This window comes from Falco punctatus (assembly GCF_963210335.1).
Source record: "Falco punctatus genome assembly, chromosome: 11".
Lineage (NCBI taxonomy): Eukaryota > Metazoa > Chordata > Aves > Falconiformes > Falconidae > Falco > Falco punctatus.
Window position 1 is genome coordinate 20,574,090 of NC_137591.1, and position 23,646 is coordinate 20,597,735.

The 23,646-nt window shown below is 38.2% G+C and overlaps 1 protein-coding gene across 6 annotated transcripts in view; it reads left to right on the forward strand.

Moving 5' to 3' along the window:
• PTBP2 (polypyrimidine tract binding protein 2) overlaps positions 1–6,276 on the forward strand; it is a 53,528-nt gene extending 47,252 nt beyond the window's left edge. For 3 of the 6 annotated variants that reach the window (XM_080407496.1, XM_080407492.1, XM_080407497.1), the window contains 6 exons: positions 1,652–1,806; positions 3,270–3,303; positions 3,753–3,845; positions 4,225–4,441; positions 4,543–4,620; positions 4,769–6,276. In XM_080407496.1, coding sequence (XP_080263622.1) covers positions 1,652–1,806; positions 3,270–3,303; positions 3,753–3,845; positions 4,225–4,441; positions 4,543–4,620; positions 4,769–4,901 — 710 coding nt within the window. In that variant the 3' untranslated portion in view covers positions 4,902–6,276. The remainder of the gene's footprint in view (positions 1–1,651; positions 1,807–3,269; positions 3,304–3,752; positions 3,846–4,224; positions 4,442–4,542; positions 4,621–4,768) is intronic. The other 3 variants (XM_080407493.1, XM_080407494.1, XM_080407495.1) reach the window with 3 other exon arrangements.
• Positions 6,277–23,646: the final 17,370 nt, after the last annotated feature.

Here is a 23,646-nt window from a genome sequence, read left to right on the forward strand (position 1 = left end):
TATGTATTACAGTCCCACAAATAGCACATATAATGCAATAAAAGATCATACTTTTTGATGCGCGTAGATTTGCCCTTTATCTTGTGGCATGAGAGATGGCTAGAATTGTCATTACTCAGAACTTTCTATTCTTCTGGTTTGATCCCTGAATACTAACATTTTTAATCTTTTAAACTTTATCAGACAGTGTTCCTTATCTTTAATTTCCTTTCTTAGAACACTTACTGTTTTTTCTTCTCTATGTGCTTTGACAGGAAATGACTAGAAAATATTTTTCAGTGCTTGATCAGTAATACTGTTAAGCACTATTGCAAAGTAGTGATGGATATCCCGTCCAGTTTGAGGGGTCGTTTGGCCAGCCCAACAAAATCTGTCTCTCTGTCTTCTGTGCCCGCTTCCCTGCTCCTCCCCCCTCCCCCGGGAAATTAAAAAAACCCCAACATTGTAACCTTACTTACTTCCCCCTTCTGTTCTCTTTGGATACTAAGTCTTGGATTATTATGTTTTTAAATTAATGGTTGAATGTATTATTATCTGCTTAGCGTTTGGGCATTGGCTGAAACTGAAGAATTTCTTTTCTCTTGTTACTTCCTTTAAAATAAAACTTAACATAGGAAGGAAAGTAGCCTTAAGTACTTAGTGTAAAGGTTATATTTAGACTGTCTGCCTGGCATACTGGAAGATTGCTCAAAAGGTGGATTAGTTTAGTATGATCATCTAAACATTAGAAAATTTGCCAAAATACTGAAATCTGAGAACCCAGTTGCAGTTAAAGAAAATAAAGTACTGAAGTTATATTTCTTTATTGTTTTTCACACATTTTTCTTTGTCAGTGTGGTTTTACTGGACTCTTTAAAATGTTCAAATAAAATGTTGATCAAATACGAGAAAGCTGTTCCTATATACACTATGTATCGTGCATATGATCACAAGAACTTTTCACAGATCCTGGGGGTAGCATGCTTGCCTAACACCCCAGTGACCTGACCAGGCAAAACCAGCAGGTCTCTACAGGATCTGAATTTCCTTGGAAGAAGAAAAGTTAAAGCACAGCTGAAGGTTTAGCTAATGGTAACATGCTGCTTCATGGAATTGGATTACAAAAGTCATTGAGCATAGTCAGTGGTGCTGTCCTGAATCTTGAAGGTTGCCTCCTCCCCTCATTTATGTTGAGACTCTGAGAGATCCATAGGCCTTTTCACATGACCAACTGCAGTATGTATATTTAGTCTGAAGCACCGCATTGAAGTAAGGAATGCATCTCAAAGGGTGATGGAAAATAAGGATGTAATGATGCGCAGAGCACAATTAGTTTATTCTTACTGATCAACATTTACTTTAGACCATTTTAATAAACTAGACACTTTAAGCATTTTGGAGTACAGTGGAAGCAGTTCTGGTGTACAAGACTGCTTATTTGAAAAGAAAGTACTTTTTATACCTCATCATTTCTTTGAAGACTTAATAATTTGAATCAAACAAAACCTTTTCACATTTCTTCATGTTAATTTCACAACCCTTTGCATGACTTTTAACAGTGGAATGGTCTGCTTTGTAGTGTTGTATGCAACACTTGTACTGATATATAGGAACTTTTTTTTTTTAAATGACTTGTGTGTATTTCGTAAAATATGCTTTATTTTAAAATTAGGGCTTCCTGTTGCAGCTGTTCCAGGAGCTCTGAGTCCTTTGGCTATTCCAAATGCTGCTGCTGCAGCTGCAGCTGCTGCTGCTGGCCGTGTGGGAATGCCTGGAGTTTCAGCTGGTGGCAATACAGTGCTCCTGGTTAGCAATTTAAATGAAGAGGTCAGTGAAACAATTTTGCTTTTGTTTTTCCTCTTTAGTCACACTTCATTTGTCAGTATTTTATAATTTCGTTGTATTTGGCCTCTTACATTTGGATTTTAAGCTCAAAGTATTTTTGCTGGTTTTTTTTTTTTTAATAATCCCCCAAAGTTAATTTTAAAGCCATTATTATTAAATACTTTTGTTTTCCCAGGTAGCTAACAACTTAAAATGTCCTTTGATAGTCGGCTACCTAGTTTTGCTAAGAAAAAATGTGGTAACTACTGCATGTTTGACATTTGAATTGAAAGCTTTATTTTTACAAAATAGCAGCTATGCTTTCTTTTGCAATTATAATCACGTAAACTAGAATTTCTGTTTTGTTTCTTCTAATTGTTTGCTGTTTCATTTCATGCTTGTATCTCACATTTTTAAGGTCTTAATTTATGTGAACTAGTCTAACACATTTTTCTTTGAAGGTTCTCCCAAAGATCTTGACGAGGCACTCTTCCAGTCTCTCTTAGTAATTTTTTTCTTTGCAGTTTCTCATTTGTCTTTAAAAAATAATAATTAAAAAATGGTGGCAAAGCATTTTCATTTTAACTGTATCTTTCTTGCTAACTCTGAAATCTAAAAAGGGTTTATTTAGTTTTGCATTTTTACTGTCCTTTACATTTATTTTGATGGCTGTGAAAGCTGGTATGAAATGTGGGAAGTTTGTATCAGTCTAGCTGTTCCATTTTTAACTGGCCTCTGTCACTGTAAATCATTAAGCTTTTTTTTATCATCTGGTACTATTTTGTCATCCACAGTCTTGCATGTTAAAATGTTTTCGATCAGAGTGCCATTTTGAAAGATTTTTTGCCTGCATTTCATAACCAGCCATGCTTACGCAGTTAAAGTTCAAATTTTAAAATTTCTATTGCATGCTTTTTGTTAATTTATTTTCATGTTGAGATGAAATGCTGTAGTTTACTCTTGATATGAATGTACTTTACCCATATTTGTCTTGGGTGACTACATTTTACTCAGTTTTTCTTGTACAGTACATAAACCAACCATTTTCTGACCAAATTCCTGCATTTCTTATGTACTGACCTATATTTTATTTTTTTTTTGTTCCCCACTTCCTTATTTTTTTCTTCTGCATTGCTGTATTCCCTTCCCCATTTCATCCTTTTCCCTTTGTGCTCAACTTCCCTTTCCTTGTCTTTACCCAAATTCCCATGCCCTTCCCTGTCTTGCCCTTCTCCTTGTCTTTGTCTACGTTCCCTGTCTTCATTCCCTATGTTCATGCTTCTGTGCTTGAACAAAATGTTCCTCGGACCAACTTGCCCCAATTAACCGCCTTGAAACCATGATCCATGACCACCTCACCATTCTGCGGGAACCACCCTTCGTTATGGATGATCTGTTCATCTCCGCTCTTCCTCGACTCTTCTCTCTTCTTGTCTTACGCTGCTTGCTCTTCTCTCCTTCTAAAGATGGTTACGCCCCAAAGTCTGTTTACCCTCTTCGGTATGTTATTGTTAGCACTATACTTTTATTATTGATTTGATTTTGGTTGGTTTTTTTTGTTTGTTTGTTTGTTTTTTTTTTTTGTTTCACCTTAATTCTTATTTGTAGCTAGCACTTTGGCTTAAAGTTGAATAGTAAATCTTTTGCTATTTTTCTTTTGCTGTTTAAAACTCTCCATAGACACAGATTTTCTGTTAATGCATGCTAATATATTTTGCATGGTCTTTAATTTAATATCATTCACATAGCTTTGAGGGTTTATCAGAAATTATTCTTTTCAAAATTCACTATTCAAAATCTTTATCTTCTTTATTCATTTGGGAGAGTGTTGAGTTTGAGTGAGTGATCTTGTTGCTGTCTGAATGTTCCATTGATATGTCAATATATATTACTTAGGTGACTGGCTTTAAATGAACTTTTTCTTTTGGGTTACCTTTGACTTTGAAAAGGTGTTTATGGTGATGTGCAGCGCGTGAAGATTTTATACAATAAGAAAGATAGTGCTCTTATACAGATGGCTGATGGAAACCAGTCACAGCTGGGTAAGATTAGTTTTCTGTTTATATTCCCATTAGTCTAAGTACTTGAAATTACACTGTGTAAAATCAGGTGAACTAAGCATGTTTACATTTGTCAGTGTCTTGTATCCTGGTTACCCACAAGATCCAAAATCTTACTGTGTGCACTTTTGCTCTAGAAGGCCTGCACAATATCGTAAATGAATTCAACAGCTGAATCACATATGATGGTCTTTAAATAAAATTAAATACTGATGCACGTTCTGCAGGCCTAGTTCTTGATTCCAGTCTTTTAGCACATTGACCCTTTGATTTGCTCGGGTGTTTTTCTTGTTCTCTTGGTGATGTACCACAATGTATTGAAAAGTAACAGTGAATTGAGTAAACTGCTTGTCTTTTTCAGCCATGAGCCATCTTAATGGACAAAAAATGTATGGAAAAATTATTCGGGTTACCCTGTCTAAACATCAGACAGTGCAACTACCTCGAGAGGGACTTGATGACCAAGGGCTGACTAAAGATTTTGGTAATTCACCTCTGCATCGCTTCAAGAAGCCTGGTTCAAAAAACTTTCAAAATATATTCCCTCCTTCTGCAACACTTCATCTGTCCAATATTCCGTAAGTGTTGGCTCTCAGTAAGCCAGTAGTATTAATGTGAATCACAGCACACCAAACTGAGTAATAATTTCTTGCTATGCTTATTTTCTTTCTGTCTGTAGCCCATCAGTAGCAGAAGAGGATCTACGCACATTGTTTGCCAACACTGGAGGCACTGTGAAAGCATTTAAATTTTTTCAGTAAGTAACTTTTCTGTACGTAGCTCTAACGAAAGACTGCCTAAATGCATTTTTGCAGCATGTCTTAACGAAAAGTGCGCAGAGGGTAGCGAACATTAAGAACAACCCTTTTAGTGTTCTAGTTCCTAATGCCATTATTTTGTTTCAGAAGAGATCACAAGATGGCGCTTCTTCAGATGTCAACAGTAGAAGAAGCTATTCAGGCTTTGATTGACCTTCACAATTACAATCTGGGAGAAAATCACCATCTGAGAGTTTCTTTCTCTAAGTCAACCATTTAAAAAGGCAGTTTGAAAATGAGGGTGTATTGCATTGTTTGGTGTTGTCACCTATTGACTGTTCAGGAAAGTGGGGACCAGAGTTTGTCTTCTGTTTTTTTTATTTTTTATTTTTTCATGCTGTTATCATTCCTTGGTTGTTTTAAAAAATAAAAAATAAAAAAACTTTAAAAAGCAGTGATATTAACTGCTGTTGTTCAACTGTTGTTTAGATAAACCATCATTTTGTTTAAAAGATTTCAAGTTAATACCACAATTTTTCAACTTAGTTGACATACGTGCCTTAAAAAGGAAAACTAGTACTGCTGGAATTGCATAACTAGTAAAAAGCAAATTTGGTTGTCTGGGGCACATTGTTACATGATAATTTAAATATGTTTAGGCAGGGGTGTGTAAAAAGGTTAAGCTTTTGTTTCTCCTGCTTGGTAGATATTTTTTTTTTTATCTGCTGGCTTGTCACTTAATTTTCTTTTTAATTGGATAAGATGCATTACACTGAAAGAGTAAAATGACACTTGATTTCTGCTACCATTTGCTTTGTGCTCCTTTTTTTAAAAAGGCCTTTTGTATTTCATCGTTCTGGTCTAGATTCAGTTATGAATGTAGGCATTAGTTAAAATTAACAAGGTACAGAATATTAATTTCTTAAAGGACAAAAAGTGACTTCTGTGACTTTGGGCCCTACGTGAAAAGCATTGTGGAATCTTAACCTTTTTGTACACACTCTTGTGGGATGTATCATATAAATGTCAGCACTAAGTAATGTCTTGTTTGTGGCTGAATATTTTTCGTAGATGTTTTCGAAGTTGACATGACTTATGTGCATTTCAATATATATTGCCATCTTTAGTTTGTAATTAAGATATGGAATATGGTTGTGGATTTCTGAGCATGTACAGACTGGTCAAGCTAGTTCAGGAAATGGTGCATGTATTTTTCAGTGGTGAAGAAAGTTTGCTGCAAATGCTTGCAGGCAATTTTGTGACAGTTTTCTAAAACTGACAACCAGGTGGGACCAAAGTTTATGTGCCTTTAGTCTTAATTTACCTTGCATTGTAATATTCAGTTTTAATATATCTCTTCAAAATATTTTGTATTTAGAAATTGATCTGACTTTATTATAAACATGGCTCAGAATCTACAGATCAGTTAATTTGAAAGCAGTTCTCTGTCAGTCTGAACTGTTACCTTGATTCTGTTTAAATGACCAATACTTTTTGAAATTGATGTACTTAGTTTCAATATTCATAGATTCTGTTATCTATGTAGAAAAAAATGGTCATGTATATTTTCTATTAGTTGAGTTTTTACATCTTTAGAATTGTAAAATTCAGTATAGTTTGAAAGTGGCACAATTAAAAATTAATTTTCTAACAAAGTTGGGAGGTTTGACGGTGGTTTAATTTCATTTTGTGTGTACTCTGCTTACCTCTGTAGCATGCTCAATAAACACTTCTGTAGCTCTGTAATCACCTTTTCTGTCTTTCTCTGCTGCTTTCTCTCTCTCCTCTTCTTTGTTTTTCACTTCTACTGTGCTTCTAAATTCATGTTTATTCTCTGCCAGGGTGGGAAAAGCATAATACTAAAAAATACAATTTATGACTTTTTACCATAAATCTGATGCTGTGAAAAATACCAGCTCTTTATTTTCAGAAAGATAGTGACCCCTTTGCAGGCATATGTGCATATTAAACATTTCCCACCCTGTTACAACTTACTGCTTTAAAGACATAACTTTTACTGTAGTTTCGTTAGCTCTCTCTTTCTATCTTTTTAGTTTTTTAAGCAGATTTATGCACTAATAGATCTCTCAGGTTTGCCATGCTCTCTTGCTGCAGTTTCATCTTTCATTTTTTTTGTGTCTGCTAAAGATTTTTCTACTAATCGTACAGTATACTCGTGGGTTAAAGTAATGAAGTTTTTAACATTAGTTTAGTGGACCATACATATTCCAGACTAGGATATTTCACCTTTTCAGAGACGTGGGCTTAAGTGAATGTAAAAACAGTTTGGGCACTTTAATAGTGTTTCTTCATATTACTTTGAACTGATTGTTGTGGGTTTTTTCCCCTCAATTAGAAGTAGGATTAAAACTTTTTACACAGTCCCTTTGAAGAGTAACTGTATGATCCTGAAGCATTATGTTGGTAAAAGCTGTCAGCGTTCAATTCCAAGCATTTTTCTGTCACTTTTTCACTACAACTACTGTAGATTTATTGATGTCAGATTACTTTGTGATCTGATGTCTGTTCTGTGGGTTGGCTTTCAAATCAATAAATTGCTATCAGCTTTTTAAAGGTCATGGTATAATGTAGGGAGCTTGCATTAGTCTTCACTACATTAAATAAAATGTGTTTGGTTCTTACCCATGTTATCAGAAATACACCCGAGATATGATTTAAGTTATAGTCCAGACATCACAGTGATCACCCAATCTGAAATGCTAGTGGAATCACATTCATCCATACATGAAACTTGTGAATCAACATCTTTTTACAACTCGGGCACCCAAACACATTGCGGTGACCATCTCCCAATTGACTTGAACAGTAGTTAAGGGCCTGACTGAGCTGGTCTCCTAAGCTTTTTTTATCCATATAGTGTTGAGGTCCCATATTTTTAAAAGTAAGAATGTGTGAGATTTTCTTTTGCATATCAGAATGTGTTTGCATATTTCAAATTAAGATATGAATTGAAATTTATCATACCATGGGTTCAGCTTATGCTGAACAGTTTCCACTCTTAACACATCTGTGTCAGCATACAGTAATTGTCATGTATAATTTTGAAATAACTTTAAATATCTGCAGTGCTTGAGTGTTTACAAATACAGGGTTTTTGTAAAACTGTAACTTACTCATCTCTTGCCAAGCTTATTTCCTTAAAAAGAAGGTTTTGTACTACTTTTTTCATTTTGAAAAGTTTTGTGGCAAAAACCTCAAGAGATAGAATATATAGTGAGTTTGATTTGTTATAAATTCAGTAATTTTTATTATGAGGTTATATTTGTATCAGCCAAAATGAAAAGTAATGATAGTAATAATTGTCATGAAAGCGGGTTTTTTTATTAACTTAGTGAAGAAAATCACTGTGAAGTTGTTGATACTTAGTCTTTAAAGTGGTGTCTCTTCAAAAAATATAGATCTAATGTCCTAACTGCTTGAACTTTCAAAAGCTTGGTTTTCTTGAGGTGATACTGCATTTTGTATAGTAATTTGTACATTTTTATTGTTATAAAATGTAAATAAGTTTCTGTATCTTTAGCTCTTCAGAATGTGAAAATGCAAAGCATGATTTTTATTAAAATTTTACTAAAAATAAGGATTATGAATAACTTCTTACACACTCGATAGAACATGAGGTTTTTAGATTGTTGGTGAAACCTTACCATAGGCATGCTGATACTCTGAACTCAATTTCAGATTTTTAAAATAATTCTAATATTTTTTATGGAAGGCAGTTGCTGATTTTTTTTTTTCCTTTGTGTATTGTTAGATTTTTCTCTAATGGAGCAATGAAATTGGTTGGAGAAGTCCAAAAATGATTCTTTGATCATATAATGTCCACTGGCAAATGCAGTATGTAGATAAAGGAAAACAAAACCTGATAGCGTTCTGTCTAAAAATTGTGACAAAACTTCAAAGTTACATGAATGCACTTAGAGGTATGTCTGTATATTGTGATTTAACCTTTGCCCTGCAGGAGTAACAGCTCATGTGGCTATTTGTAGATGGCTGTCTTTAATATTTAACGTTAATTTTCAGTTTTATAATCCATCTTACAAAAAAATCCCTTTGATTTATTGTAAGTTTCCTTATGTTTATTATAGTGTGTTAGAGCATGACAGCACCAACTGGACCTTTATCTGCAGTATTTAAGGCATGGCAATTCATATATCAGTTTACTCCAGCTAATTTGTCAATTCTATATTTAGATAATAAGTAGTTCTGTTGAAACACTAGAAAATGTCTTTTTCTGGAAACACATATATAAATCCATTAGTCCATCTCAAGAAATGTTTTTTGCAATATTAAATGTTTTACGGTGAGCAAGGCTTCCTGAAAGGATTTGATCGTGTTAGGTAGGGATGAGGCTGGTCTGGATCTGTTACACCTCATCCCATTCCAGAGACTGAGACAACCGAAAGTTCAGAGCTTTGCTGAGGTGAACAAATTTTCTTGTAACTAATTTGGTAAAATGTCCCATCTCCTGTAATCATGGTCTGTGTAGAAAGGGCTATATATAAGTTGTGAATGTGGGCAAGATTGTGTCTGAAGATGGGATTTTTCAGGTCTTGGTCATGCAAAACCCGCAATATTCCTTACCTTTCTGGTCTCCTGGGGAGTAGCTGCAGCCTGCTAGTGCATCCACACAATGGAAAAGGAGAGAGACTGATTTTTCCTGGAACAGTGGGATTTGGCATGCGATTTTCTACTTAATGGGCCTTGGTAAAGTGAATCAGTGGACTGCAGTAATCTTAATTTAGGCAATGATAATCTATTACAAAATTATTTTGTTAGTCCACAATTAGTTTGCTACAAGCAGTGATAAGATTCCTGCATTGCTGAGGAATTATATGGCACGGTAATGAAGCTTTATAGAATTGATTTAACTTGTTTTTTTCTTTTAATGTAAGAATTCATTTAGAATTGCCTAATCTGAGTCTCTTCAGCTTTGAAAATCTCTGCCGTGCATCTACACACACGTGTGTGTGTGTGTGAGATCTCTTCAGGGTCGTTAACAAAAGGAGATAGGTGAGTTCCTGCTTCACCTTAAAAAATGTCATTTTTACTGCATGATACACCTTTGTAATGGTCTGAGTTTACTGAACTTTCCCCTGATCAACCAAGGGAATTTGGAATAGGATTATGTTGCTTTGGTGTGTCGTCTGTCCCTGTCTCCCCCCCTCCCCCCCCCCCAGTCGTTTACAACATGTAAGTTTAATAAAATTGGTGTTCTTTTTTGATTAGCTCTGCACACAGGCAGCAAAGGAAAAGCAAAGGACAGGAGAAGATTTCAATTAAATGCAGGTTGGCTTAAATATATATATATATATATAAAATCCCCCCAAACCCACCCATAGTTCAAAATAGCATTCCTATTACTGAAGAGTTCTGCATGTTTTATGAGTTTTAGCCCACTTTCATAAGGAAGTGAGACATGCATAATTGCACTGTCTCCCATGTGAATGTCCTGTTCCCTAGATAACCCTTGTCTCCTCCCTGTCACTCCTGCGCTCTTTGGCTGCTTTCCTGTCAGACAGAGGGGATGGAGGTCTCCTGTACCAAGGTGTTACTATTTCTATGCTCGTGATTAGTTGGTTTGTGAGGTCAAAGTCCATTCTTTCAGTGCTATGGGAAAGGGAAGGAAAAAATCTGCTGCTGCCTCCTTTGTCTTCGCAGGAGCTGTCGAACAGGGGTGCACGTAGTTCTGTCTTTCCCGAACAGGCAGCAGCCTTTGAGGTAGCAAATGTGATGGGATGTGGAGTACTGGGTGGAGTACATGAGAAACTGGAGGGATGTTTTGCAGCAGGAGCAGTATTGGGCAGAGAAGTGTTGAGGCCATTTCAGTAGGTTTGTGTAAGTTGTTTTCATGCATAAATAGCCCTTAAAAATTGTTAGTAAGGGGAGAGTTATTGGTTGTGTTGATGGGGGGTTATTTTACAAACAAGTCTGGTCAAAACCAGTGCAGTGAGGTAAATGTGAGGTATTTTTACTTCCGCTCAACAGTGTGGAAGTGTCAGAACTTAGCAATTGCATACAGACTGCTGTGGGAGCTAGTGTTCCCGGGATGAGTACTGATCATCCCTAGAAGCCAGTGAGACTGAAAGTCTGAAGCCTCTAGCCCTAGGATAGGCTACGTGTCAGGGTAGTTTAGGATGATTGACACTGATGCCTTGCCAAAGAGCCAGATAAAGTGAGCTAGCAGGATCTAGTAAGAGATTTGTTAGAGGAGTCAAGTGACACATGTTGGAACTGGCGTTTGATGGGAAAAAAAAGTCTGCTGTAAAATTTCTGACCATCTGTATTCCATGAACAGTGCTCCAGTATCCTTTGGATTGACCCTGTTCCCTTTTGTTCCTTAATGCTCTGGACTTAACTCTTGCAGCATAAGCATCCTTTTGAAGATTTCAGTTGTGCAGCCAAAGTCATGCTGGAGTAGTCTGTTCTTTTCTGAAGCAAGAGAGGTTTCTTGGCAGCTGCACTTGACAAGCACCGGTGATTTGCTGCATGTGGTGGGACACCAGCCTTGCTACTGCTTTAAAACATTGACAGTCCTCAGCTAGTAAATAGCCACAGTGCTGTGCCAACAAAATACTCTCTTCAGCATGCTGTGCTTTGTTGTCTGAACATTAACCTTCAGGTATTGACTTGAATGTAGTTTGGGTCATTTTCTGAACACTGGTTGGGTTTCAGTGTTGGGGCTTTTTCTTTTTCCCTCTCTTTTGAGAAATGGGTATTTTTCTGTTGATGTTTACAGAATATAGACCAGAGGTCACCTTTATTTCCCAGTTCTCAAGCAAATTCTGGTAAGCCTTAATCATTTTGATCAGAGGTATGTCTAACCTGTTCTTTAAACTCTGCAGACAGAAATTGCCAACTTCTCTAGTCAGTCTGCATTACTGCTTTACTATGCTTACTTCTAGACCTTAGGAAAAAAAACAGCACCCTGACCTAAATCTCTTGCTGCAATCTAAGTCCACTTTGGTTTTTAGAAAGTGGTTATTTTCAAATTTCTCTGTTACATGTCGCTAGACCTCATCTTCTTTGGAGTGCAGTTACTTTAGAATATATGGTTAGTAGTAGATGACCTTTTTCTCATAGGTGGTTCTTCACTCATGATAGTCCTTAAAAACGAAGGCATTTGTGGTGACATCTTGTTACACAGAGGTGGATGTACTTTGAAGGAATGGCTCTTAATTACAGAAGGAGAATGAGAATGGTAACACCAAGCACTTCTGCACTGCTGTGGATGAACTGTAAATAGCTTTTTTTTTTCTTCCAGGTGGGATACCTTGTTTGAGTAAGTGTGCAGCACGTTTTGGTCCACCAAGGGTTGTGTTCTCAGCTGTAGCAATGAAAGAATTACCAAATCACCACCCAGTATCACTAGCAAGTGACTGGAGTTACTCAGTAAAATTTAAGTCTATAGAATACAAATATTCCTACTAACATGAATATTAATATTGACATTTATTTGCAGTTCTCTTCCAAATACCTGGAAATGGTTAAAGTAGTTCCCTTTTCAAAGCAAACATGTTAAAGTATTAATGTTTGGTTTTTTCACAGGAATGTAGATGGTTGGGTTTGTATAGGTTATGATCTGTAAGCTTTACATAGGTCTTCTGAATAGGTTGTTGTAAGGAAAGAGATTCCACATTTCACTTCTAATTCCAGATTTTGCAAGTATGAGCTGATGGAAAGCTTGCATTTTTTGCTGATCTGAAAGAATACGCCCCTTCACACTCTTCCTTTATAAGTTCATGGCAGCTTCCTCTGTTTTTAAATCAGGGAATTCTCTAAATCACAGCTTTTTTCAAGGTGATTTGGAACAACGTATACAACACATTCCTCCATAGCTAAAGAAAGGTACAGAGTTTTTCTTCCTGTGTTGGGAGTAGCTATCCAGCCACTTAGTACACTTACAGCTGGTTGGTAAGCTTCCAGACAGATTTACTGGGAAGAAAATACATTGTGCTTGGTGTACTAGCACAGCATTATAAACCCTAACCTTCCCTCAGTCAGGTACCACGCTGGAAGCAAAACCTGATGGTTTCTGAGGATCCAAGACTTGTGGATTCAGTGGCTTCTAGGACTCTTCTCCAGCACCTTTGAGATCCTTTTGTGACCATAGCAATTTCTATCCGCGATTTCAGAACTTTTCAGGGTATACGCTGTAGAGTGAAATTAAGGCTGTACGCACTTCAGGATTTTGGATTAGGATACTGATTAGCCCTGGAAAAATCTAGAAGCCCTCCAGCCTGTTTTGTGACGGTTCCCTCATTGGAAATCCTTTGATCTTGTTAGTCAAAGTAATTTCAGCTTCACTTAATATTTAGCACCTGCTGGAATCCTAAGTAACCAACAATGTTATACTAAGAAGCTCTTGAAATGCTTCAAGTTTATAAAAATGTTTTAGGGACGTAAAAAATGTTATGCTCTGGTTCATTTTATAATAAATAATAATCTTATGTTATGCTTGCCAGTCCAGTCCCCTACTTTGTAATTTTTTTTGATCTGTCTTGTCAGTAAATTTTACTTACGTCTATGTTGGTAGAACTCAATCAATGTAGAATTTGATGAACTTGTCATAGGATTAGCTCTTGAAACAACAATAGGCATTAATTTTCTGTGCTGGAAAAACTTGTGTCTAGACTTCTGCCATTTAGGAGGGTTGTGTCTAGGCAACCGCTACTCAGTGCGGAGGTTTTTCTCTTTTGCAGACATCTGCTCTGCCCTGCTAAAACCATGTTTCAGGGAGAAGAATAAGTTCACCCAGATGTGATGACCAAGTATGCAAGGGGAAGGAAACAGAAAAAATGATGTAAATGTCGAATTGCTATACAAGATCTTCAGCTCTGCAGAGATGAGGCAGTAGCCAAAGGGCTTCCTCTGCACCTTTCAGGTGAAGGGTGACAGCCTGCAGGGCAAGGGATCCTACAGCCATACGCTTTCTCAGCCAGTTTTGGCCTATGTCCCTGCACCCCTTTTAATAAGAATTCTTTTTCTTGCTTTTTGAAATGCAAAAATGAATTTGCAGGTTTTTAAATGGCAGGGTTTTTTTAAACTTGTCAAGCAGCACTGTGGGCACAGATGAGCTCTGTATTGTTGCGAGGTCAGGTGTGAGTCACTTAAAAATTGAAATAATCAAAGACACTGGAATTTATCTGAGGCTTTGCAGACTGTTGTTTTTTTTTAAAAAATTTTTCACGGGTTAATAATTGTCAGAAGTACAACCCTGATCTTTGGGCTGCTGTTATCTATAGTACAAATCTCAACATATTGTTGTAAACCTATCGAGTACGTACGTGTGCATCGAGTTGCCTTTTTCTGTCAGGTAACAGCATGCCTCTTTATTACTGTTCTATTGTTCAGAGACACTACCAACAACTTCCACTGAACGAACAGATGATGTTTTAAACTGCTTGATTTATATGAGCTACCAGGTTACTTACTGACTTTCTTACTCTTCCCCTGTATTTGGCAATTTTAGAAGTGTCAAAATATCTTACACTTGTTAAAATCTAACCTTATTTTGCAATCATTTCAAGCGGTGAGGAAGATGAAACAGTTACAAGATTCAAATATTTTGGATGTCAGCTTTGTTCCAGATTTTATTTTTGATGCTAAGAAGATAATCCCTAACATTGCCTCCCAGCTTAGTGAATTTCTTTGTACTGGACACATAATAGTCAAACTTATTTTATTATTACTGGAAATAAGTTGTTGCTAAAACCTCCAAGAAATGTGTGACATTCTTAATAATTCCAGTACATAAATACTTCAGTGTTAGTGAGGAAGACTTGCCATTTTATATGCACATTCTATTTGGAAGCTTGTGTTAGGTTATCAGTACCTAAAGCATTTGTGGCTCCTCCTGCTACATGTGATATTATGTGCCTGATCTTTAGGAAGACTAATCTGGTGAAGCAGTACTTGATTCATTATTTATTTACATGAAAGCGACACAGACTTCTGTCATCTGAAACTTAAACATTTTCATAAATGCTGATTCATTGGTGCTGAAAAATGACCAGTTTGTCCATCTTGTACTAGTGAAATTGCAGGGATTATAGGAACTGGTAAGTGGAAAGCAGAAGTAATATACTTCATGCTTGTAAAATTGTAACTGGATTTTTAAAGTCTCCTAACACATACAACTGCCTGATTCCTTGAACAAAATGCGATTTTCAACGGAAGGTTTAGCTGCACACAACAGGCATACCACTTTAAATATGTTGATATTAACAATGTAACCTATTTCGCTCTCCTGCACCTTCGTTAATGTGGCTGTCAAGGACAGCAAGGTGTTCTAAGTGCCTGTCTTGCACTGCAAGAAGTAGTGGGAATCTTTCCGGAGGTGCTTTCCCTTTACAGTTGTCCTGTTCTTAGGCTTGCTGATGTTTAAGGGATTAGTCCTGCTCCTCTCATTGTTGGTTAAGTGATCTTCTGCCAGGTCTGATGCCTGTCTTGTTCTTGCCGTTCACCTGGGTGATTCAGCTTGCTAAATTGACAGCCTCCCTACCAAAAAAGTGTAACTTGTTCCTTCTTTTCTTCCTCTCCCCTTTTGGTATTAGTTTTTGCCCTTTAGTGGACTGAACCTTGTCACTCAATGGTTAGAGAAATGCCAAAATAGATGGAGCAAACTCCTGAGATGAGGGGAAAGACAAAAACTGCCCGCTTCAACAGAACTCAAATTATCAGCTAAAATATAATGAAATATCAGCTTTAAAATTCTTTATGCTGGTATAACCATGCCAGCCCTAAAGGCTGAACTGGTGTGGATTTTAGTTATAGGTAGAAATACTGGGTAGCTTTAGGACTTAAGCTAATACAAACTGCACTGTTCGTTGACCTAAGTGCCCATATGAACCTCTTTAGTTTCTAAACAGTAATAATTACTAAAATACTGTATATTATAGAGAGTTCCAACATAAAATAACACAACACATTACTTTAAACCATTTCATAGGACACAGTTGTACCAAATGCAGCCAAAATAGTGAATTAAATCAGCTTCACAGGCTATGCTGAATATTTTGCTTAAGTTATGTTATTTAAATTCTTAATGTGTTTTTTCTTCAATGAGGCAGGGGAAAATATTTGTAAACATGGATTAATGATTGTTATTTCTGGGATGCTGACTATTCTGCAGGGTTTTTTGTGGGTTTTTCTCTTGGCTTTTTGGTGTTTGGGTTTTTTCCCCCCTATCTTTAGTATGTCTTGCTGTTTTTGTTGTGTTTCTGCCGTCGCTGCTCGAGGTCCAAGCAGGATTCTACAGGCACAACTTTTTTAGGTTGTCATCTCAGTGGGATTTTCCTGTTCTGTTTCCAGAAATGCTTTTTTTGAAACAGTGTGTTAGTTCCTTGTTAATCATGATGACAATGATGTTTGCTTTTACCGGATGGAGTTGGGCTGACATTTACACCTTAAGTTTCTTTAGACAAAGGTTCTCTTTTACTTTGACGTGTCAGTCATGTTGTAAAGGCCGTAATAATTCTCAGAGAAAGAATTCTGATTTTTGTCTTCTTGCCACAGTGTATGAGGGGAAAGTCAAGAAAATGGTGCTTCATGAGCCAGGCTTTTGTGGTGACAGATAATGGTAATATTTACTATTTATGAGCCATGCACATAAATCTGCATATTTATGTAGTAACAAATAAAGTAAAATACTATGGCATTTCTAGTTAGAACATAATTGCCATGTATATTAACGCAGATCTGGGATCTGGATGTCTGAGAAGGTGAGCCAAATGTAAAGTTGTTCTACCAATTTGATTCACTGCTATGACAATATTTTAAGAAGTTGTAATATGGGAGGTTCTCAAGGAATAGATAAATACTTCTGCTTATGGCTACTGACGAAGTAAAGGTGATAAGCAGTATCGTACTTGTAGCTGATTACATGCTGCAAAGTTAGCCATAGACTAGTTCCTGTACTGAGTTTCCAAAGTGTATTAATAGCTCTGTTATTTAGAGTCAAAGCAGACTGAACGTTAAGTTAAAAGAATTAAAAAATCTGCTAGACTCAGTTTACATCTTATCTGAAATTCTGCTCCTCTTTCCTCCTTACTTTTTCTCATCTCCTTTCCCATTTTCCCATTTAGTCAGGCTGGATACACCAAACCTTAAATAAAATGGGTGGGTTTATTTTCTCTTATCACAACACCTGCCTGTTACTGCACCCCCTGCCACAACTTTAGAGCATTTACACTCTGCTTGTTTTTGAAAGCCACTTTGCTGATCTGTTCTCCACCCAGTGCTGCTTCCCTGTGCCTTACTCCCCTGGTTTTACTGCCACCTTGTCCTCTGTGCACCAGCTTTCACCCACAAACAATCCCCACGTGCTTTCTGTGGGCTCTCTGTGCTCACTGGTGAAGGTGTAATGGTCCTGTGGCAACCCACTCTTCCAAATTCTGTTGTTGGCCGTCTGCAGGTGTAAGCACACAGGGAACTGTTGGGTAAAGTTCCAGAAGCTGCTTGTCTTCCCAGCCAGAACTGACCCGGGGAGGGCTGAATAGGTCTAAAGCTGAACCCAGAGAGCGCTACCTTCTGATGTGCTGTCTTTGTCCTTCACATCATGTGTATGGAGTACTGGCCCCAAGAGAACTTATCTGCAAGTACGTCAGAAATTGTGTGATGGGAGGCTTGAGCAGGACCCGTGGTGTGTGAGGAGCATCGCAAGGTTTAGCGGTGAAGAGCTCAGGTGATGGGGAGAGTCTTAATGCTGAAATGAGGGGTGGGAATGTTTGGGGTTATGCTCTATATAGATGTATATGCAGAATGAAAAGAGACTTTAGATTTTCCTGGATGATGCTACAATGGTAGTAGCGACACTTTAAAAAACACTCCAAAGCTTTTCAGTTGTATTGATGTGCAAAGCCCAATGAGTGTTTTGGGGGTGCTGAGCCCCCACGTCTGCTTGGGCCTGTTTTTCAGGCAACGTACCAATTAGATATGGCAGAATTGCTAGTTCTGTTTTTTTAGATCACAAAAATCTATTTATATACTAAAGGAAGAGCTGGCAATGAGAAAGGATCAATTGACAGAACAGGGTGATAGCTAGCGTCAAACAGGGAGGGTGTACATGCTGCTTCCAGGGTTTTCTGAAAACGGTTTCTTTCAGCATGTTCACTAACAACCTTGAAGGTGAGGTTAATTTGATATTGATCAGATTAACAAATGTAAAATCTATGAAGTAAAAGCAATTAATTAAAAATAGTGGGGAGGACAGTAGTTTGTTGTTGAATCAAAGTGAGGGGAGCTTTAACGTGAGGAAGAACAAGGTGCTACAGAACTGCTAACGCTCCTGAAGTTAAGAACCAAGTTGTGACTCCTTGTTACTCGCCAGGGAGAACATCACTTCTGGGAAGTGCTGGGGTTGGTGGGAAGTTTCACAGTCTTAACAGGAGGATGTTCCAGTTTGCATTGTGCCCTAACATCTGAGTGGAGGCCTTAGGGAAATGCTTTCTCCTGCCGTTGCTACTTTTTGTGTCCTTTACATATAAGCAAGAAAAAATGAGAAAATCAGCAAGTGAACCCAGACCATTAGATTTCATGCAGTGGGCAGAGAGAGAAAATTAAGCACTGTTGACTGTCTGCCTCGCTGTCTCCCTCACAGTCCATCCTTATCCCAAGACTCCACTGAAAGGCCTTTCACGTTCCGTATTAGAAATAACATTAGCAGGGAAAAAACCCACCACGCTTCGCTCCGTACATTGCATTTGTATCATCCTTTCCCAGGTGCCTGTTTTGTTTTGAAGAAAAACGATAATAGAAACACTAGTGGGGAAAGATGGAGCACAAGCAATTCCCACTCTTCCCTTTGAAGTGAGCAGTTTAAAAATGGGTTTATTTTGTTAGAATTCAGGGTAAATGCTTTTCAATAGATGAGATATACTTTTGCTGAGTTCCAACGGACTCCACCAAATCAGCCTCCCACTCAATTCAATTAATTCCCTCCCCCCTGTGCGTGAAGAGCAGAGTTTGGATATAAAAACATTGAATGTAAGATTAAAATGTCTACAGAGATGATCAGAAGGGAGTCTATTTTAATAACACTCTCAGATTGCTGTGCGTGAGATGTGGAAGTAGGAGGTTTAATCTCAGTGCAGTGCCTTTACAATTATAACCAGAATTGAGCAGAGTATTGGTCAATAGGAAATGTGCTCCTCAGGGTAGGGAGCGTACTGTAACAAGAATTAAGTCTCAGGATATTAGTGAAGGAAACCATCTGAAAAGAATAATCAGCCGCAGTGGTATGGATCTTGGGTTCGCAGAAAGAATTGTTGAAAACTAAACAAAAACCCATAGCAAGAAGCAGCAGAAAATTCACAGAGACTTCCATCATCATTTTACAAACAGAAAAGAACCGCTGGTTCCAAGCGCGTAATGCTTTCCTTCGGTCAATTGTTGCTTTGAGATAGTTACAGCCAGCGTCAAGGTAGGAGGAGGAAGTTACGTGTGCTGTCTGTCTTTATGGCCGAGATTTGGTTCCTATACATTGGTGCAGGGTGCACGGAAGTTGTCATTAATTTTAGGCAGGTCTTGGGCTGTGAAAACATATAAGGTGCTAATTGAAAATATCATTCTGCAGACCGTTTTCCTTAATCTCCCAGGCTAAAAGTTTGCTGAGTTTTTCTTCTTTTCTCACATAATGCGTGTCTAGTGTCTTTTAAATTAACTTCGGGTTGCTGGTGGCAGAGTTACTGCACAGAAGCCAAGCTTAAGACCTCTTATTACAAAGTTTTTGATTGTTTGCCCTTCTTTTCCTGTGTATTATTTGGAATAAGAGATTAAACATGATTAGCACAAGGTCACTACTCCTACTTAATACAATTGTGCTTTGTGATTAGAATCTTTTAGTAGCTTTTTAGACTCTTGAAGACTGAGGTAAGGTATAACTTTAAAGTTACTATAATTCTCTGCTTTACAGATGTCACTGACTTAAGACACTCACAGGTTCAAACTGAATTATCGTTTCTGAAGTAATCAGAGAGAACCAGAAAAATCAGCCGTGCAAGAGGAGTATTTGTAGGTTTATATATTTTATTTAAATGTGTACGATGAAAAGAGACCAAACATTAAGCTAAGGAATATAACCTTTATGTCCTCATAACCTTATAATGAAGGAATGTAGGCTCTTGCCGGTACCGTCTTGTGAAGTCCTTTAACATCGCAAATGCCTGGTTAAGCGTATATGTACGCATGGTGTGGAAAACAATAGATAAAAATTGTGGGTGCCCATCTCTTTATTTGCAAGCTCCTGCTAAGACATTAATTCCCTTTCTTTTGCCACCCTCTCAGCAGGGCCTATACTTAAAGGAAAGGTGTAAATGATACAGTTACAAGTTTTGACAAAAGACGCTTGGGTTTATTCTTCATACTCAAAAGACAGAAAAATGGTATTAGCAAGCATCACTTGATGAAACAAAATTTACTTGAATTACAGCACATATTCATGAAAATATGCTTGAATTTCTGCAAGTTTTGACCATCTATAGTATTTAGCACTTCAAATTTTCACATCAGTGTATAAATATTAACAATTCAGGATGCCAAGGCAATTTCCTGGGTGGGGTAAGGTATTGCCTTAATGCCTTTCAAAAGCTGAAGTTTTTTTAATGTAAGTCATTAGTCACAAATGATTTAGATTGTGAAGTACAGATTCCCTTTTCTTACGCAGAAGAAGCAAATATAGAGCGTGGAGTTTAGTAAGTGTTTCCTCAAGTCAAACCTTAGTCACGTGGTAAGATACTTGAAATTACCTCTTCAATTAAAAAGAAAATCTTGTTTCAAAGAGCTGACAGTGATGATGTGTTTTAGATATGTATATAAAATATATGTATCTCTGCTTCTGAGTACTGAAATTGCTCATTGAGTGCAAAGAAGTGGGATCAGGCCTCATCTTTGAAAGCTGTCTCCACTGGGGAACAGTCTTGCAAGTCTTGCAACTAGGAACCCTGTCAGTCATACCCTGTCAGGCTGGGGTTGCCTGGGAAATGATGTCGGAAGTAGACTGGGCTGCAGAAAACAGCAAAACTGGCACCAATGGAGGGGAAAGTCATCAGTCAGGTTGTTTATTTGGTGGGAAGGTGGGACAGAGAAAACAGGGTCAAATAATGGGAAGAGGTATGGTGGGGCGAGAGCTGCAAGATGTAGCCAAAAAACTTGTGAAGCTGAACACAGTATGAATATTCTGAGGTGGAAATAATCTGTTTGAGAGTTCAGATGTAGCTTATAATAGTTTTGCTCAAAAATAGCGTTGATCCTCTGGAATTCTTGAGCAAGCTATTAAGGAATTACCGTATTACAGGGATTTTTTTTTTTATTATTTGATTTCAATGCAAAGGCATATGGTGCTGCTGTGTCTTGGGCAATAAATAAGCAGATGTCAGGCTTGTGGCCTGACTGTGTTCGATGTTGCTCGAGCTGCATCTGGTTCCCCAGAGCCTGAAGCTGCAGCAAATATCAGTGTCTACCAGAGCCAAAGCACCAGCTTGGAATACCAGTGAGAGACTGTGGAGTGGCGGGGGAAGTGCCATAGGTCTCTGTGTCCACCAGAGCTAATCTACCCTCTTGGTAATGAAGGTTTCCTTTCTTCAGACAGGGGAACAGACCTGGCCAGTGCTCCTGAGAGCGAGGAAGAGCCTGAGCTTTGCTTTCAGTCATTCTGACTATTGGTGGATTATTCGGATGATTGCAGGATCATTTGGTGGCTCTCTCTCATAAGGCACCTTTGAACCCAGACTGCCTTAATCTAGTCCTGAATAGGAGTTAATTTAGAGCTATTGAGAAGCTAATTTAGAGAGATTTACCGGTTCTCTTCAAAGAAGCAGTCTTTTAGGACTCCATTTCTAAATCATGGGGTTTCTTTTTGCTGTGATTTCCAGGCTGTGCTTCAGGGAAAAATGTCTGTCAGAATTGCAGCACATCAGATGGTGGTTGCTGGATACCTTTTAAGCAGGGCTCAGTTCTTCTGGAAACACCGGCGCTACCTTTGCACAGCGCAGGGACTATCTACGTGTGGCACATCTGTGTGACTGTTGACCCCACTCGTGTAGGCAAAGATACCAACAGCAGCTTGCAGTGGACTCCTGGATCACAGCAAACACCTAATTTTGTGTGTTTTTCCCCAGGAATCTCACAGGCGCCATTCTTGTTATGTGCATCCTGCCTGTTCGTTGCAGAAATACCTCTTGGGGCATTGATAGGACTGCTCTGGGGGTTAAGGTATTTTCTTGCTGGTGCATCAGTGCTTTCTGCTTGAAAGGACTAAAATAATTCTTTTATATTAATACAGGGTGAAAACAAAAAGGATGTGGTGGTGAACCTGGAGTGAGAGAGTGTCAGGGCTTCCACCCTGCAGTCCGAAGTGCAGCACCAGGATACCCAGGTGAGCGCTCACCAGGCTGCTTGGGCTGCAGAAGCAACATGCAGCTGAGCCCAGGGCAGCTACCTTGCACAGAGCTCATCTGCTGCAACTGAATTGTGTCTACCGCCTCTTCAAATACTGTGTGACCTGTTGATAGTATGGTTTGGGCTGATCTTTAAGCTAAGATATTTTAATTTATATTGGGTCCTGCTTGTTCCTCATACTTCCATCGTTAATATGGCACACCTCGCTATGCCCATATGTAACCGTCTGAGGTCTGACCTTAAATCCCAGCTGAACAGGACTTGTGCTGCCAAGGCTGGCACAAAAGGAGCACTTGCGGACTTGTCACAGCTCTTGCAGGAAAGTAGTAGGAAGCAAGCCTAAGAGAGCAAAACTTTTGGGTACATCACACTGGCAGGTCTCCAGTTTGGGGAGCTCTGCGAAGGCTGTGGGGTGGCACATGTCTGCTTGAGTTTGGCAAGAGAATTGAATGCTGTGTTTCAGACTGTAAAAGGAGTTTAATTGCACTTGATAGAGGAACATGCAGAAATACAAGACTTAAGCTTTTTAAAAGCTGGTACAAACTTGTAGTGCAAGCAGGATATATGCGTGGCTCTAGGTCTGAATTTGACAGCATGTCAGAATGAGTGGTTTTGGTTATAAATACTGTACAGAATGCGAGGGCGAGGTTGTCCTGACCCAATGCACTTGCTTGAGTTCTGTATTTTCCTGGGGTGTCAGGTGGGAGCTCCAGTTCTTGTTTTCAGAGAGAACTTTCTAAAAAAAGTGTGCTTGGTAGAGAAGTTAACTTGGGCTGAGATATTTTCTTTCTCTGTTACTCCCTCCAATCAGATAACTAAATTGATTAAAAAGCTGTTTCTAAAACACTGGATTACTCAGTCTTTTGTAGTTCCTTTTACAAGAAAAAATGTGCTAAATGAAAAGGAGCCTAAGGTTTCCAGTAGAGAGATGGGCCTGTAATCTTTGTGTCTATGCGTGGGAAGTACTTGAAAATTGCCTCCTACGGACAGATAAGTGACTTGTTGGTAGAGGAAAGTTTCTTAAAAATTATGCTTTGTATAAACTTTAAATTGCAGAAAACATCTACTTCCCTCTGAACTTCATTATTTAGGTATTATCTGAAACAATTGTCAGGCTGACACCTCACTAATTGTTTGTTACTGATTCTCGTATTACTTTACAGATGTTCCAAAAGTTTTCACACCAGCTTCTCCAGAAAATATCTAAAGACGAGGGCAGGTTTCATTCTGTAGCATCATTGTTTTGGCAGGTACGCAGAAATTTGAGTGGGCTGATCACATGCTTCCCATCGGCTAGCTCATCACTGTTAATGGGTGCTTGAAGGAAAATTGCAGTTATTTTACACAGCACTGGATGCTGAAAGTTCGTATGTCAAGAAAAGATGGACATGGAAAGAACAGAAAGTGTTTCATAACAGACTTTTTTATCTACAAAAAACATCCCTGTGCTGCCCTGTTGGGGGTAGTTATCTTTTCTGCAGATGTGATCTTGGCTTAATTTGGACTTGCTGATGCTCATTGAAAAGGACGTTACGCTCAGTCTGGGCCTGTCTACCCTGAGACACTGAAATGCGGAACAGTTGTTTTTTTTTCCCAGCAGTGTTGAAGTC